The sequence below is a fragment of the Gopherus flavomarginatus genome, chromosome 10, assembly GCF_025201925.1.
Source record: "Gopherus flavomarginatus isolate rGopFla2 chromosome 10, rGopFla2.mat.asm, whole genome shotgun sequence".
In the NCBI taxonomy this organism is placed as follows: Eukaryota; Metazoa; Chordata; order Testudines; family Testudinidae; genus Gopherus; species Gopherus flavomarginatus.
Genome location: NC_066626.1, coordinates 9,651,975 through 9,668,539, shown reverse-complemented (window position 1 = coordinate 9,668,539; position 16,565 = coordinate 9,651,975). Strand labels below are relative to the sequence as shown.

Sequence of the window (16,565 nt, the reverse complement as noted above, 5' to 3'; positions counted from 1 at the left end):
ACGATTAATCATGATTAAGTTTTTTAATCACTTAACAGCCCTAATTTTTATTAGTGACCTAGCAGAGGACATAAAATCATCACTGATAAAATTTGCAGATGACACGTAGATTGGGGGAGTGGTGAATAATGAAGAGGACAGGTCACTGATTCAGAGCGATATGGATCACTTGGTAAGCTGGGTGCAAGAAAACAATATGCATTTTAATATGGTTAAATGTATACACCTAGGAACAAAGATTACAGGCCATACTTACAGGATGGGGAACGCTATCCTGGGAAGCAGAGACTCTGAAAAATATTTGGGGGTCCTGCGGAAGAATCAGTTGAACAGGAGTTCCCAGTGCCAAAAGGGCTAATGGGATCCTGGGATTCATAAGCAGGTGAATCTCAAGTAGGAGCAGAGAGGTTATTTTACCTCTGCATTTGGCACTGGTGTGACGGCTGCTGGAATCCCGTGCCCAGTTCTGGTGCCCACCCATCAGGAAGGATGTTGTCAAACTGGGGAGGGGTCAGAGAAGACCCACGAGAATGATTAAAGGATTAGAAGACCTGCCCTATAGCGATAACCTTGAGGAGGTCAATCCGTTTAGCTTAACAACGTGAAGGTTAAGGGGTGACTTGATTCCAGTCTATAAGTACCTACATGGGGAACAAATATTTAATAATGGGCTCTTCGGTCTAGCACAGAAAGGGCTAACACGATGCAGTGGCTGGAAGCTGAAGCCAGACAAATTGAGACTGGAAAGAGAGAGGGTATTTAACATTTGGAACAACTCCTCCAGGATTGTGGTGGATTCACCATCACTGGCCATTTCAAAATCAAGATTGGCTGTTTTTTTAGAAGATCTGCTGTTACTGGAAAAGAGTTACTTTGGGGCAGGTCTCTTGCCTGTGCTCTGCAGGTCAGGCCAGCCCTTCTGGCCTTGGGATCTAGGGTTCTGGAGAGGGATTGTGGGGTGGGGGATGGAGGGAGAGTGATTTGTAGCAGGGGTTGAACGAGGCTGATTTGGATTGTCAATCTCTTCCCTTCCATGTCCGGGCAGTTGCTGAGCATGAGGAATCCTGATGGAGGCTTTGCGACGTACGAAACCAAGCGGGGGGGCTGGCTGCTGGAGCTCCTGAACCCCTCGGAGGTGTTTGGTAAGGGCAGGTGCGCTGGGCCTCTCTCCAGCGATTGTCACTTGCACCGTGAGGGGAGGCAGGGCCAGGTCTGCTGGGCGTGGTGCCCAAGGCAGCCTCGGGGGGGTCTGGGTGCAGTCACACGGCCAGTGCCCCTCCCTAGAGACAGCACCTCTGCACAGCTCCTGGGATGAGAGTGCACCAGGGGAGTAGGGCCCCTGCCAGCGCCTGGCATTGTCCTCGAGCTGCCTGTTGGCCATGAGTCCCTGTGTGATGAGGATGCTCACTGCTGCTTCTCCTGTCTGGCAGGTGACATCATGATAGACTACTGCTACGTGGAGTGCACGTCGGCCGTTATGCAGGCACTGAAGCACTTCCACGAGGCCTTCCCCGAGCACCGGGCCCGGGAGGTCAGGTAGGGGAGGGGGAGCGCTGAACTGTCAGTCCAGAGCTTGCATCCTGGGAAGGTCAGTAAGTGGGGCCTGCTGGGATGAACCTGGCGTGGGCCCCGCCTGTACACTCTGACCTGCAGGGCAGACCCTGCCGCCCACACAGCTCCAGGAACGAACCCGGTAGCCGAACACGGCAGCTCCTGTCCCAGCGGGTGCTGCTGTTTGGGTGCACACCCCTGGGGCATCACTGCCCTGGTGCAGTGGGGGGCACCCTCCTTTCCTAGCTACCCTTTCAGAAGAGCCCGCCTGAGTACATCCGCTTCCTCTATGAGGCCAAAGGGCCATCTGGCCTCAAGCAGGGCACTGGGGGCACAGACCAGGATGTGTTTCATCCTCCGACCAGCTGGGAGGCCACCGGCAAATGTCCTGTCTCCATCTGAGCCCCAAGGGCCATGGTCAGACAGCTGCACAGGGGCTGTGGAAGCTCAGTCTATCTTGCAGCTTATGGCCCTCGAGTGACTCTTTTAATAGGGGCTGGGCCTCCACTTCTCAGAGGGGATTTGAGATCCCAAGGAGCCCCTGGGTCGGGCTGGCAGGAGGATGGACGCTGCACACTAAGGAACCCCCTCTCCTCCTGTCTAGAGAGACGCTGCGCAAGGGCCTGGAGTTCTGCCGCAGGGTGCAGAGAGCTGATGGCTCATGGGAAGGGTGAGTGGCCACGTGCACCGCTGGTGCAGCAAGCTCCTTGCTGCTCGGGGCAGGAGGCGGCTGGGGTGAGGAGAGAGGTGCTGGTACCTGCACTGTTGGGCAACCCTCTTTCCCCTTTACCTCCAAGTGTGCCAGTGTCTGGGGAGGAGGTGTGGGGGGCTGGCTCAGGGAGCCCACAGCAGTCTGGCCTGTTACAGTCGTGTCTAGGGCCCCCGGCAGACCAGAGCATGTGGCACTGGGCGCTGACAGTGAGTGACTAACCCCCTTAGCTTGCGGACTAGAGACGAGCCCGACTCGCAGCGACGGGGGATGGGATGCAACTCCTGGCCAGTGTATGAGAACAGCTCCAGTAAAGGCTCAGCGTAGCCTGTGGTGATGGGACCCTTCCCCTGGTCTGCGGCGGGGAGGGACTGTACTTGGAGGTGGGGACTTCCCATGCCCGTCTGTGGCACGGGGGGCCGGTGGTGTTAGAGCTGCAGAGCGTTCTGCACTGCCTGACACTGGTTCTCTCCTCCCGTCAGGAGCTGGGGTGTCTGCTTTACCTACGGCACCTGGTTCGGACTGGAGGCCTTCGCCTGTCTGGAGCACACCTACCAGAATGGGTGAGTGTGGGAATCTGGTGTGTGGCTCCCTGGCTGCCCACGGCCTGCAGGGCATGGCCTGGAGTGCCTGGTGCCATCCCTCAAGCACGGGAGGTGCTGCATCACTCTGCTGGGGGAGGAGCTTGTTCAAACCCAGAGCAGCCTTCCCTGCCGGGCATTAGGTCGGGCTCCTCTGTCCTGTGCTGTACCCTCTGGTCCCCCGCTCACTGAGAGTCACAGCCCCTTGGGGCCCTGTCCCCAGCCCGTGGTCCCCTCGCTCCAGCTTTGCTGGCTGCACACAGCTGGGGGCTCTGGTGTTCAGAGCCAGGTTGTGCACTGACCAGAGGAAGCTCGCCTGGCCCTAGGCTGCTGCTCCCACCCCCAAGGCCAAGTCTCATCTCGGAGCCCCCAGTTCCTGCTAGAGCCTCCCTGCCCCAGCTTCACACTGTCTGCTGCCCCCACCTGGTCCACCAGCCCCTTCCCCCAAATCCCCATGAGGCCGTCCTGGCTTAGTCCCTTTGCCCCCAGTGACTCCCACTGCTCTGCCTTGTCCCTTCAGAGCCGCATGCAGAGAGGTGGCCCAGGCCTGCCAGTTCCTGGTCTCCAAGCAGATGGAGGATGGTGGCTGGGGAGAGGACTTTGAGTCCTGTGAGCAGCGCAGATACGTGCAGAGCTCCACCTCCCAGATCCACAACACCTGCTGGGCCCTGCTGGGGCTCATGGCTGTCAGGTAGGAGCACCGACGCCGCTTCTCACCACAGAACATCGTCCTCTTCACCTGTATTCACAGAGCACATCCCTGCCAAGGACCTCGGGCACCGGGGCGCTGGTGTGGAAGCCTTCATTCATGCCGTGCCTACCCCTGCTGTGCTCTGCGATGTCCTCGCTAGGCTATACCAGAGCACACGCCCCAGCGATTGGGAGGCACCTGTGCCGAGAGGGGTTAGCCAGTGACCGCTCCAGTCCATGGGCTGGCACTAGGTGCCCGTCGTCACACCACCGGCTCTCCCCCAGCGAGCGTCCGGGCTCTGTAAGGCAGCAGCACAGCCCAGAGCTGCCCCCCAGCCTTGGCACGGCTGTAGTGGGCACTGCAGGAGGTGGCTGCTGTCGCAGGCCTGGCTTTACTGCCTAGTGCTTCCTCACCTGCTTGGCTGTCTGGGGCGTTCAGTGCCACGCTGCCGGCCTGGGAACGACACAGAGGTGGGGGATGACCATAGTGTGAGTGCTGGATGCTAGTGGAGGGAGGAGAAGAGCCTTCCTGTCCCTGCTGCGGTGCCGGGGAGGGAGAGAGGAGAGCTCCGGCTGCGCATGGCAGGGGGTGGGGGTGGGGTTGGAATGCTATTCGGAGTCACACCACTGACCTCTGCCCCTTCTCTTTGCAGATACCCGGACGTTGGGGTGCTGGAAAAGGGGATCAAGGTTTTGATTGACAAGCAGCTGCCCAATGGTGACTGGCCTCAGGTATGCAGCTCCTTACTGCTCTCTCTAATGTGTCCAGTCCCTGTCACTGCAGGCATTTCAGCCAGCCACTCGTTCTCTCGTCCCCCCAGCTGCGGGAGAAGCAGGCCGATGGCTCAAAGGGTTTTGCTGGGGGTTGTTTGTGAGGGGGAATCGCTGGCTGAGGATGTCTCTGTGGAAGAGCTGAGCTTTGCATTTCGTTCTGGCCTGTGGTCTCTTCTGTCGTGTGGCAGTGAGTTCCACAGTCGGTGTCCAGCTCCAGGGAGAGCTCTGCCTCCTGTATTGAAAAGCTTCCCTGTCTGGGTGAGCTGGTGGAATGCAGTTGTCATGAGAAGTCGTAGTCGCAGGAGAAGGGACGATCTCCCTGATGGAGAAAGTTTGACCAGCAGCTGGAGCCCTTGTCCTGGACGCTGTGAGAGGGGAGCCGGAGCAGAGAGCGGGTACTGGGGTGACCTGTGCAGCATGTTGAACCAGCCGGAGCTGTTCAGGGCCTGTCGTTCCATGCCTGGCTGCAGTAAGGAGCTGTAGATCTCACAAAGAGATTGGGTGGGGGGGATACACTCTGGGAGGGGCCTGCTTCTGATCAGTGCAGGTTTCGGGCCGAGGCCATGAGGTGAGGGGGCTTTTGCTGTCTTGGTTACATGGGGATCCAGGCGCCATGCAGAGCCCAAAGCAGCCCCAGGCTGCAGAGCAGTGAAATGTTCCAGGAGCAGGTGCCCTCGGCAGTGGGAGCGTCCCAGATGAGGCAGGGTCTCTGGCTGACCCCCCCCTCCACCACGCTGCCCTTGGGCTCCGCTTTGCCAGCTGCCTGTCATCTCCCTGCTGTTCATGCTGGCAAACCAAAGAGCACCTCAAGCCAACCCTGTGTGCCCTGCCTTCCCCTGCCAGCCCTCGCTCTCTGCGTCATGTGGAGCTGGGGCCATTGCGGGGTTTGCTGCTTTGTGCACATGGAGGTAGCCTGTCAAATCACTGGAGACGGATCTGTTTTGCGTCCCAGCAGCTCACCATCCCATGGGGCACCCTGGGTGCAAGGACTGTGGGCAGGACGAGGCTTCTTCTATATATTTCTGGGGTATTCTCCCTTGGCTCGGGCTGTGTGGCTTTATGTGACCTCACCTGACCCTTCCCAGGGAGCCCTGGATCCAGCTGCAACTGGGAACAGGACAGGGCTCATCTGCTGACTGCCGTTGTTCAGCGGCTGGAGGTGTATGGGGAGATGCAGGCATGGCATGTTAAGGGGATGGGATTGGATGGGCTGGTGGCTGCAGGGGAGCCCTGGGAGGTGGAGAGGTCTGACTGCCTGATTCTGAGGCTGGCTGCCTGCTGGCCTTGGCCGCAGCACACGTGAGAGCAGCCCAAGGACTGTTTTACTACGTGGGGCTAGTCACAATCCCATCCAGCAGCGCATTCCATCCATGCCACGACCACGCCACGTGCTGGAGGCTGCGAGAGCCTCTTAATGCTGGCTCTGTGCCTGGAAGGGCAATCCCCACCTGGGCACTGTTGCCCAGTGCCTGGCTCCTTCGGGCCACTGGAGCGGGGTGGAGAGCCTGGCCATAGAACCATAGAATATTAGGGTTGGAAGGGACCTCAGGAAGTCATCTAGTCCAACCCTCTGCTCAAAGCAGGGTCAGTTTCCAGACACATTTTTACCTCAGTTCCCTAAATGGTCCCCTTAAGGATTGAACTCACAACAAATGGCCCTGTGTGTGTGCGGTGTCATGCCTCAGGGGGAGTGAGCAGGGAGTGTATCCATGTGCCGGGGCATGTGGGAAACATGGGTGTATCAGTCATAACGTGTGCTTGGCACAGTACCCGCAACAGACCTGAGAGTGCAAAGGGCTTGTGGGACCACCTGCAGGAGCACCCCTTGCTCACGATCACCCTGCCAATCCTGCCTCTTTCTGTCTCTCTCCCCTCGCAGGAGAACATCTCTGGAGTGTTCAACAAGTCCTGTGCAATCAGCTACACCTCCTACCGCAACATCTTCCCCATCTGGGCCCTTGGGCGCTTTGCACGCCTGCACCCCGGCAGCACCCTTGCTGGCAAGCTGCAGCCCAGGTCCTTGCACAGCAAAGAGGAGATCCTGGCTGGAAGGAAGCGGGATAGGGTTCTGTGAGGGTCCCCCTCTGCCTGAGCCTAGGCCCTGCCCACGCCCCATGGCAGGCCTGCAGCCTCAGTGACATCCTAGCTGGATTTGCTTGGCTACAAGGCTCTTTACGGGATGCCAGCAGGCCCTGGTGCTGTGTCGTGGTCCATGAGGACTCTGCACATTGATTCTAGCTCCGGGCCTATGTGTGGGCATGGAGGGGGCAGCGATAGTGTGGGCTCTGTCTGGCTTACAGTCAAACATGCTGTACATCTGGGGCTTGGCTTGAATGGACCCCTCTTCCCGGATCCATTGTGTAAAAGGCTGTGTGTCTGCAGGTGAATGCTGGATAGGATAGGCTGCTGGGGAGTGGGGCCTAACCGTATGACCTTGAGCAGGTGTCTGCACTTCAAGCTGTAGTACACACGCCAACGCTCGCTGAGATCGAGTTATGGCGATAACCCAGGGGTTCCCAAACCTGCTTCCCTGAGGCCCACCTGTGCGGCTGCCATGGGCGCTGCAGCCCACTAGTGACACTTCTTGAGGAGACTGATTAATTTTAATTACTACATCCATCTACACCATAACCCTAGAATCCATGTACTTGGTTGCTTTTCCTGGTGAGCTAAACAGTTGTAATGATAGAAATCCCTAGCAGCAGTCACTCAGAGAAATGCCTCCAGGTCTTTGAAACCAAACCATTTTAGTAAAGCTACGCTTTAAAAAATGTGGACAGCAAAAGGAAAACACAAGTCGGTATACAACTGAACAATAAGCAGCACAACAATGGTAACACAACTGTTGAATAATAAGACTGTTTTTTTTTATTTTTAAAACAAAATAGTTGGCCAACTTAGCACATGATATTGTGTTTTCTATTTTTTTTAGTGTAAAATCTGAATGTTTATGGTGTGTAAGTAAAGACCTAGCCCAGCACTCTACTAATTAGGTCAAATATTGTAAATAAAAATATAAAATAATGTCCAGTCCAGGAATCTTCCTAATGGCACAGGTGTGCCTGCTTCTCCTTGCACTTTTTTTCCATCTGGGAACATATGTTAGCAAGACTCAACCTGACCTCATCTTCAATTTTCAGCCATCTCAGGGTGCAGGCAGCGGAGTAACTAGGGCATATGTGCAGGCCCACAGTGTAGAAACCCCTGTGCTGCAGGCAGAGCATATCTGACACAGTGTAAGCAGTGGGAGGGGCTGGGTGCTCTGAGTACAATCGTGCTGAGACCATAGGTATGTATCCAGGGTGCCTGCCCTTCCCACTGCTCACACGGCTGTAGTGTCCCAGCTCTGGTATCCCACTGTCCCAGCTCCCCCAGCTCATAGTGTTGCTGTCCCCTTGGGAGTTGCCCCTCCCCAGCTCCGACGTATCAGCTGCAATACTCAGCAAAGGGGGCTTCCTTCTCCCTCCCTGGGGTGCTCTAGATTTCTGCCATGCTGCCTGTGGCAACATCACGTGTTGCTGGGAGCTGCCTCTTCTGGATGTGCTGCAGCGCTGTCTGCTGGAGCTCTGTATAACTAGCCTGGCACAGCCTTGTGCATACGCGCTGCGCCTGCCACGTGCCCTCTGAGCTGCTATCAGGCACAGGGGTGGAGCGTGTCCCCCAGGGAAAAGGCAGGTACCTTGTTCACATTGATACTCTGCAAATCCCCTCTCTCCCACCTGTGGCCAAATACTATACTACTGTGTTCTTCAGTCATTCTCAAAAGTGCTTTACACAGGAGGGCAGTGTTACTATCTGTGCTGTACAGCTGGGGAAACTGAGGCCACATGACTTGCCCTAGCTCATTCTATGGGCCAGCTGGGACCAGAACCCAGGTTGCCAGAGTCCTTGGCCAGTGCACTTTCTGTTGTCCACTAGGCCACGCTGCAGGTTCTGTAGGTCAGGCTGTCTCCCACCTAACTGATCCCCCAAGGGAGTGGGGTGGTGGCTAACCCGTGCGTCGTGCCGGGAGGCAGCCTGCTCGCTCTGTCCTTGAGACCCATGGATGCTGCCAGGGGCTGAGCACAGGTAGTTGGCATACTTTTCACCTTGGGGCAGCAGAGGTGTGTGAAATCACGTTCAGCTGCCTGATGAACACACTAATTGCGTGGCTGTGCTGACTGCCTGTGCTGGTCACCTCTGGCCGTGGGAGAGCCCCTGTCCGATGTAGTACCTGGTACGAGGTGTGGGATCGTGCTGTGAGCCAGTCCTTTGCTCTGAGCATGGGCCTGTGCTCCCACCCTCAGCGGTGTCGGGCAGCATGAACGATCTCGTCCCGTTGCTCGATATCCCTTGAGTACTTCCTAACCGCCAGGGTGGTAAAGGACTGGAATTAATTGCCCAGGGAGGTTGTGGAATCTCCATAATTGGAGATGTTTAAGAGCAGGTTGGACAAACACCTGTCAGGGATGGTCTGGATAATATAGTCCTGCCCTGAGTGCGGGGGACTGGACTAGCCTCTCGAAGTCCCTCCAGTCCAATGAGTCTCTGACTGTGGGGAATGTGCTCTGTGGGGAGGGGAGACAGGGATTTCCCTTCCCCACTCTGCTAGCTGAACAGCGTTTGGGCACTGACCACGCCACCATCCTCTGAAAGGCTGCCAACCCTGAACCATCTAAAATCATGAGTTGTCCCCCTGCCCCCGAAAGCCCCCATGAGATTGGCCCCCCCAAATCATGAGGCTTGTGAGAAAAGCTGATCCCTTATTTATAGTCTGTTTCCAGATGTGTCACGTGCCCCTAGGCTCGGGTTACCAGACAGCAAATGTGAAAAATCGGGACGGGGGTTGGGGGTAATAGGAGCCTATATAAGAAAAACAGCCAAAAATCGGGACTGTCCCTATAAAATTGGGACATCTGGTCAACGCACCCTAGGCTGCCCTGGTGTCTGAGCAAGATGGTTCAGTGAGTACAGCACTGTGGCCCCCGCTCAGGAGCCCTCTTTCTGGTGGCCTGGGTCCAGCCAGGGGACCGCGCCGTGCTAGGAGCCGTACGGACACAAGGGAAGCAGCAGTCCCCACCGTGCAGAGCTTAGACTCCAGAGCTAAGGAGTGAGTTCATGAGGTGGGAGCTGGCCCTAGCACTCCCCAGGCTCATCTCCCAGAGGGGCTCCCAGACTGCCACGAGATTGGTGCCTCTGGCCCAGCTGGGGTGTAACAGCTTGAGCAGCCGGCTGCTCTGTCTCCCCCGTGCAGGAGGAGGAGGAGGGTTCACAGCCGAGGGCAGCTGGGTGGAGAATTCAGAAGCAAACCCCAGCCTGAAGAGTCAGGGGAGGCTGCACAGGGCGAGCTACGCCCGACGTGCATTTAGCTCTGGGGTCTGTTAGGTGTAAGAAGTATAAACTGTTTAATATGTTCAATTAGTTGTTTAATAAGGTGTTTATGAAGTAAATCACTGGCTTTAAAATAAGATCCAATATGGAGCATATGAACTATTGACCCCTGGACTCCATCTGAGAGGGGACTTGTTTACCATCAGGACACAGGCTCAAACCAGTCAAAACCGGTTTTTCCTGCCAAAACCAGCCCTCAGCATTCCATCGCCTCAGAACTTTTCCCACCACAAAAGTGATATAAGGACGTGTTCAGCGCCTGCACGGGGCTGTGCACCCCAGGACAGCCCGTACACAGTCGGGTCTTCACAGTGCTCCCGAGCTGGAGAGTGAAGAACCCCCTCGGTCCCACCGTGAGACTGAGGAACAGGAGGCCTGTCACCCCCATTCCAGCCATCCTGCATTCCTGGTGTCCACCATCCCAGAGGGCCTCCCAGCCAGCGACGAAACCCAACCGTCGTCTGGACTCCCCAGTGCTCCTCCTCAGGGGCTCTAAATCAGCCAGAGAGTGGAAGGTCCTGGGCGTCGTGCCGGCACGTGGGATCCACTGCACCTGACCAGTGGGAAAAGGCTTCTGTGCTGGGGCATCATTTAGTGTTTTCCAGTTTCCAAGGGAGGGTTTATGGGCCTGAGCGTTAAGCTCCCAAAGCCAGTCACTGTTTCCTTGTATTAATTGAGTTTGCACTTTCCCCTATTCTCCCAGTTTTCTGTACCTTTACCCTGACTACAGTTATCTCTGTTTGTGCCAAACCACCTTGTCTCCTCTTTATTTTATTTACAGCACACAAGGAGAGAGGCTAAATCCACTGGTGATAGGTACAGGAGGGAGTCGAGTTTGTATCTTCTGAGAAAAGGGGCTTTTTCCTTTCCTATTTCTCTCCTACCATTTCTAACGTTTTCCTTTGAAGTGTTGCTTTATTCCCCTTGAGGTAACAGGTCGCTCTAGGAGGGCAGCAGCCCAGGCTCCGCGGTCACTGGCCAGGGCCGGCTGTATCTCTGCTGCTGGTCCCCAGGGCCAGGAGGCAGGGACAGAGCCTGCTGCTCCGTTTCTCACTCAGGTAACAGCCCTGGCAATGCCCTGGGTGCAGCCAAACCCTAAATGCACCCCCAGCCCTGGGAATAGGGCCCCTGCCCAATGTCCCCCATGGAGAAGTGGGGAGGGGCTGACAATCTGACCCCATGTCACCCCCCAGCGGGACTTGGGTCTAATCAGCAGGTTGTGGCCCTGCCAAAGCCTCCATGAGCAAAACTGGCCAAACCGCAGGGAGACGTGGCCTTGGTTCCCCCGGCATGGCTCTGTTACCACTGCGATGGCTGAGGCGGTTTCAATCAGCCCTGGCGACAGGACTGCCTGGATCCCCCTGGCCGGCTCCAGCCAGAATGGCTCTGATGTGGCGCAGCATCACCTGCTGGAAGAGGTGCAGATGTTCCCTGCATGTGTGTGTCCCTCTCGCTCCCTGTGACCCTGTGTGTGTGTCCCTCTCGCTCCCTGTGATGCTTTGTGTGTGTGTGTCCCTCTCGCTCCCTGTGACCCTGCTTGTGTGTGTGTCCCTCTCGCTCCCTGTGACCCTGCTTGTGTGTGTGTGTCCCTTTCGCTCCATGACCCTATGTGTGTGTCCCTCTCGCTCCCTGTGACCCTGCATATGTGTGTGTGTCCCTCTCGCTCCCTGTGACCCTGCATGTGTGTGTCCCTCTCGCTCCCTGTGATGCTTTGTTTGTGTGTGTCCCTCTCGCTCCCTGTGACCCTGTGTGTGTGTCCCTCTCGCTCCCTGTGACTCTGCATGTGTGTGTGTGTGTGTGTGTCCCTTTCGTTCCGTGACCCTGTGTGTGTCCCTCTCGCTCCCTGTGACCCTGCTTGTGTGTGTGTATGCCTCTCTCTCCCTGTGACCCTGCATGTGTGTGTGTATGCCTCTCTCTCCCTGTGATCTTGCATGTGTGTGTGTGTCCCTCTCGCTCCCTGTGACGCTTTGGGTGTTTGTGTCCTGCTCTCTCCCTGTGACCCTGTGTGTGTGTGTTCATCTCTCTCTGTGACCCTGTGTGTGTGTGTGTGCCCCTCTCGCTCCCTGTGACCCTGCGTGTGTGTGTCCCTCTTGCTCTCTGTGACGCTTTGTGTGTGTATGTCCCTCTTGCTCCCTGTGACGCTTTGGGTGTTTGTGTTCCTCTCTCTCCCTGTGACCCTGTGTGTGTGTTCCTCTCGCTCCGTGACGCTTTGTGTGTGTGTCCCTCTCGCTCTGTGTGACCGTGAGTGTGTGTGTGTCCCTCTCTCTTCCTGTGACCCTGTGTGGGGTGCGGGCCAATGAGAGCTATGGAGTCAGTGCTTGAGGTGGGGACAATGCGCAGGCCCCTCCCCCCCGCCCTCCAAGGACTGCAGGGACATGCTGGCCAATTCCGGGAGTGGCACGGCGGGGAGGGAGGGAGGCAGTGCTGGCAGGGACTCGGGGGCAGATTGTCAGATGAGATTTGTCCTGCATTTCGGGAGGACATCCCTACTGTCACTGGGGGCCCGTACCACCACACTTTTTGTTTCATGGTAAATCCGCCTCTGGCCTGAGGCCTGTTAAAGATTTAGCTGGGATTAGGTAACATTTAACGATTAGTGTGTTTGCTCTAGGACAACTAGTGCAGTCAGCCCTGATCCCTGTCTTACACGAGGAGTCTTTACTCATGTGAGCAATCCCATTGGTCTAAATAAGGCTTACCCCATAGATAAGTGGGGCAGGAGGGGAATTCTGGGCCATTTACAGATATGTGTTTTATCTTCTGCAGAGGAGTCAGCATTAACAGGGTCCAGTATTTTGTTTCCTTGGGAAGAGCCCTCAGCTTTTGGGGAGAGACACCAGTGCTGTTTTACTGGGGCCTGGAGAGAGGGTGCTGAGATTCATAGGTTCAGTCATCAATTCCATGGCCAGAAGGGACCATTGTGACCATCCAGTCCAGGGGTGGGCAAACTTTTTGGCCTGAGGGCCACATTGGGGAATAGAAATTGTATGGCGGGCCATGAATGCTCACAGAATTGAGGTTGGGGTACGGGGGGGATCAGGGCTCTGGTTGGGGGTGCAGACTCTGGGGTGGGGCAGAGGATGAGAGGTTTGGGGTGCAGGAGGGTGCTGGGTCTGGGATTGAGGGGTTGGAGAGCGGGACGGGGATCAGGGCTGGGGCAGGGGGTTGAGGCGTGGGGAGAGGCCCATGGTGGCAGGATCCAAGCAGTGCTTACCTCAAGCGGCTTCCAGAAGCACTGGCATGTCCCTTCTCCGGCTCCTATGGAGCGCCGGAGGGGGCCATTGGAGCACATGGGAGCCGGAACAGGGCCATTCTATGGCTTCCGGGAGCCACGTGGTGTGGCTCCCGACCCTGCCCTCTGGCCGCAGCGGGGCTGAGCTGTGTGGTGCGCCCGCGGCCCAGTGCCCTGGCTTGAGCGCTGGAGCAGGGCAAGTCCCAGATCCCACTCCACAGCAGGAGCTCGCAGGCTGGATCTGGCCTGCGAGCCGTAGTTTGTGCACCTCAGATCTAGTCGGACCTCCTGTACAGCACAGGCCAGAGACTTGCCCCACAATCATTGCTAGTGTAAGCGGGGGAATGGTCCCATTATTGTGGGGATCTTTCCTGGCTTATACATTACCCTGGTAACATGGGCTAGCAAAAGGATCTGAGTCCTCGCTCCCAATTCCTTTACCCAGAGACTTGCCTGTCCTCGAGGGCTCCCCTTCCACTCTCCTGGGGGGCAGAATCCTCGTGACACTTACAAGGCTGGACTCAGGATTCCTGGAGGGCTCGACCCCCAACCTTGTTGTTGTCACTTAGGGCAGGGGCCAGGGTGTCCCCACTCCAGGGTGCTCTCTCTGCACTGGGTGCTTCCCTAGCCCACTGATCATTACATACAGTTCAAAGCAAGTACAATTTATTAAACAGCAACCAATTTTTAAAAAATAAGGAAAACATGGGAAAAGTTAAAGGAAAACCCGTCACCCCGTTCTCTGGCACAGGGACATCACAACTAGCATCTCTGGAATGTAAGGGCAGTTCACAGTCTGTTCCTCACATGTCCCAGGCCCTGGCTGTGCTGCAGGGATGCTGCAGGTCGGACATTTGCTCTGGTGGTGGCCACATGCCCTCAGGCTCTAGGTGGCAGGACCCTTCTTCCCAGCATCAGCCCCCACTGTTGGGGTTACGATCCCCCTCCATGTCTGGCCTGCAAGGCCTCTTGGCTGGGGGTGTCTCCCAGCACTGGACCCCGCTACCCAGGGTCCCTGTAAGGGTCCAGTGTTGGGGCTCAGCCCTCTCGGGCGCAGCTGGGAGCCAGTCTGCCTTGCTACACGAGTTGGGTGAGCTGTCGCCTTAGCCTGGAGAAGCAGGAAACGGTCAGGAGCTCAGGCCCTGAGGCCGGGATGGAGCAAACAAACAGTCTATTAGCCCAGGCCCTTGGGCAGGGCGGGGCAACAAGCGGTTCAAGGCTCAGTCCTTTAGGCAGGGACTGAGCAAACACACAGTCTATTAGCCCAGGCCCTTGGACAGAGCGGGGCAACAAGCAGTTCAGGGCTCAGTCTTTTAGGCAGGGACTGAGCAAACACACATTCTATTAGCCCAGGCTCTCGGGCAGGGCGGGGCAACAAGCAGTTCACGGCTCAGGCCCTTCTCAGGCCAGCAAGAGAGGGAGTCTGCCACCCCTGGAAGGGTGGCTGGGGGGACGCAGGCCCTCCCACTGTACTGCGTCCCAGCCTGGGGCCCTAACAGCAGCAGACAGTCTGCGGCTGTGTCAGTGGGGATCCTGACCGCAACACACTGACATTGGTTCGGGGTCTCCTGGAGCCAGACTAGGGTTGGCTACCCCCAGGCCACTTCCAGTCTGCCCCCCTGTTGGTACCTGTGTATCACCCGCGTCTTCCGCAGTGTCCCACACCATGGGCTCCTCAGGATACTGAGCGCTGGGTAAGCGGGGCTGGTCCTCAGGATCCTGGGCGCTGGGACATTCAGGCGGCTCCTCGGGGCACCGGGTGAGGCGTAAGCCCAGCCGGTCCTCCTCAGGGTAGCGAGGACGGGGCAGGCTCGGCCAGTCCTCCTCAGAGTAGTGAGCACGGGGTCGGCTCGGCCAATCTTCCTCAGGGTAGTGAGCACGGGGCAGGCTCGGCCAGTGGTCCTCAGGGTAGCAAGCATGGGGCAGGCTCGGCTCGGCGGGGGCTACAGCACTAGCGTCTGTCCTCTCCGGTGGCCAGCGGCCAACTGAGCGCTGGGGCTGGGCCTTTATACTTCCTGTCCCGCCCCTTGACTTCTGGGGGGTGGGAACAGGCGGCGGTGGCTCTGCCCACTTCGGCGTTTATTCTGGCTCGGCCCTCTCGAGCACAGCTGCGAGCCAGGCCGCCTCGCTACATGGGCCCCCCTTCAAGGCTGGCTCCCATGCAGCGGTGCCAGACCCTTCCATACCCCCCAGGCGGGAAAGGAAGTCCCCGTTTGCGTGGTCCTTCCTGGCCCTATGGCGAATGGTGAAGGCATAGGGCTGCAGTGCCAGGTACCACCGCTGCAGCCACATATTATAGTCCTTCATGTGGGCTAACCACTGGAGGGCGGCGTGGTCGGTGACCAAGGTGAATGGGACCCCAGGGAGATAGTACCGCAGGGCATCGCAAGCCCACTTCGCTGCGAGGGCTTCCTTCTCAACCACCGCATAACTTTTATCTCGGGGCAACAGCTTCCGGCTGATGTAGAGGACCAGATGCTCTTCCCTGTCTACCTCTTGGGAGAGGACAGCCCCGAGCCCCACCTCCGAGGCATCCGTCTGCAGGATAAAAGTCTGGTTGAAATCGGGGCTATACAAGACTGGTTCATGGCAGAGGCTTGCTTTGTGTGTTTGGAAGGCCTCTTCACACTCTTGGGTCAATCTCACCTGCCGCGGGCTGTCCTTAGTTAGAAGCCCAGTCAAGGGGGCAGCAATCGCTGCGAATTGGGGAATGAACTGTTGGTAATATCCCGCCAGCCTCAGAAACTGGCGTACCTGGTGTTTTGTGGCAGGCAGCGGGCAGGTTGCGATGGCCTGGACCTTGCCCACGAGGGGTTTTACCTGTCCATTTCTGATAGTGTATCCCAGGTAGGTAGTTTCTTGTCAGCCGATACGGTACTTCTTAGGGTTGGCCGTTAACCCGGCCACCCGCAAGGACCTCAGGATGGCGGCGACCCGCTCTAGGTGGTTCTCTCACTGGCGACTGTAAATGACCATGTCATCCAGATAGGCCGCCGCATAGTCCTGATGGGGTTGGAGGAGGTGGTCCATCAGGCGCTGAAACATGGCTGGGGCCCCGTGGAGGCCAAACGGCATTTGGGTAAATTGGTATAGGCCCGTAGGAGTGGCGAACGCGATCTTCTCCCTAGAGGCTGGTTCGAGGGGGATCTGCCAGTACCCCTTGCTTAGGTCAAGGATGGTGATATACCCGGCCTCTCCTAATCGGGCCAACAGTTCATCTATTCGGGGCATGGGATATGCATTGAACTTGGAGATGGCATTAACGCATCTGAAGTCGATGCAAAACTGTTGTGAGCCGTCGGGCTTTGGTACCAGGACTACTGGGCTCCGCCACTCGCTTTGCGAGGGTTCAATCACCCCCAGGTCTAGCATGGCCCGTACCTCCTCATCAACGACCCGTCTCCTGTGATACGGCAAGGGCCTGGTCACACTCCGAATCACCACCCCAGGCTCAGTCTGAATCCAATGATAGACCAGGGAGGTGTATCCCAGTTGGGCCGTAAAAGTGCGGGGAATGCTTGAAGGAGACACTGGGTCTGTCTGAGTTGTTCCTCCGTCAGCATCTCCCCAAGCTGGGGTCCCCCCGGGTCCTTGGTAGGAGTTACCTGGGGTCCGAGCTCGGGTTCCAGTGGGTAGGGTTTGATCAAAAGACCCTCTC

At 57.3% G+C, this 16,565-nt stretch overlaps 2 protein-coding genes across 2 annotated transcripts in view; both read left to right on the top strand.

The window, feature by feature from the left end:
- Positions 1-7,344, top strand: part of LSS (lanosterol synthase) — a 37,260-nt gene extending 29,916 nt beyond the window's left edge. Inside the window, exons 16-22 of the mRNA XM_050916501.1 lie at positions 1,046-1,142; positions 1,431-1,536; positions 2,156-2,221; positions 2,743-2,823; positions 3,362-3,532; positions 4,185-4,263; positions 6,185-7,344. Coding sequence (XP_050772458.1) covers positions 1,046-1,142; positions 1,431-1,536; positions 2,156-2,221; positions 2,743-2,823; positions 3,362-3,532; positions 4,185-4,263; positions 6,185-6,379 — 795 coding nt within the window. The 3' untranslated portion in view covers positions 6,380-7,344. The remainder of the gene's footprint in view (positions 1-1,045; positions 1,143-1,430; positions 1,537-2,155; positions 2,222-2,742; positions 2,824-3,361; positions 3,533-4,184; positions 4,264-6,184) is intronic.
- The window catches only part of LOC127030286 (lanosterol synthase-like), a 223,411-nt gene that overhangs the window by 51,926 nt on the left and 154,920 nt on the right, over positions 1-16,565 (top strand). The window lies entirely within an intron of this gene.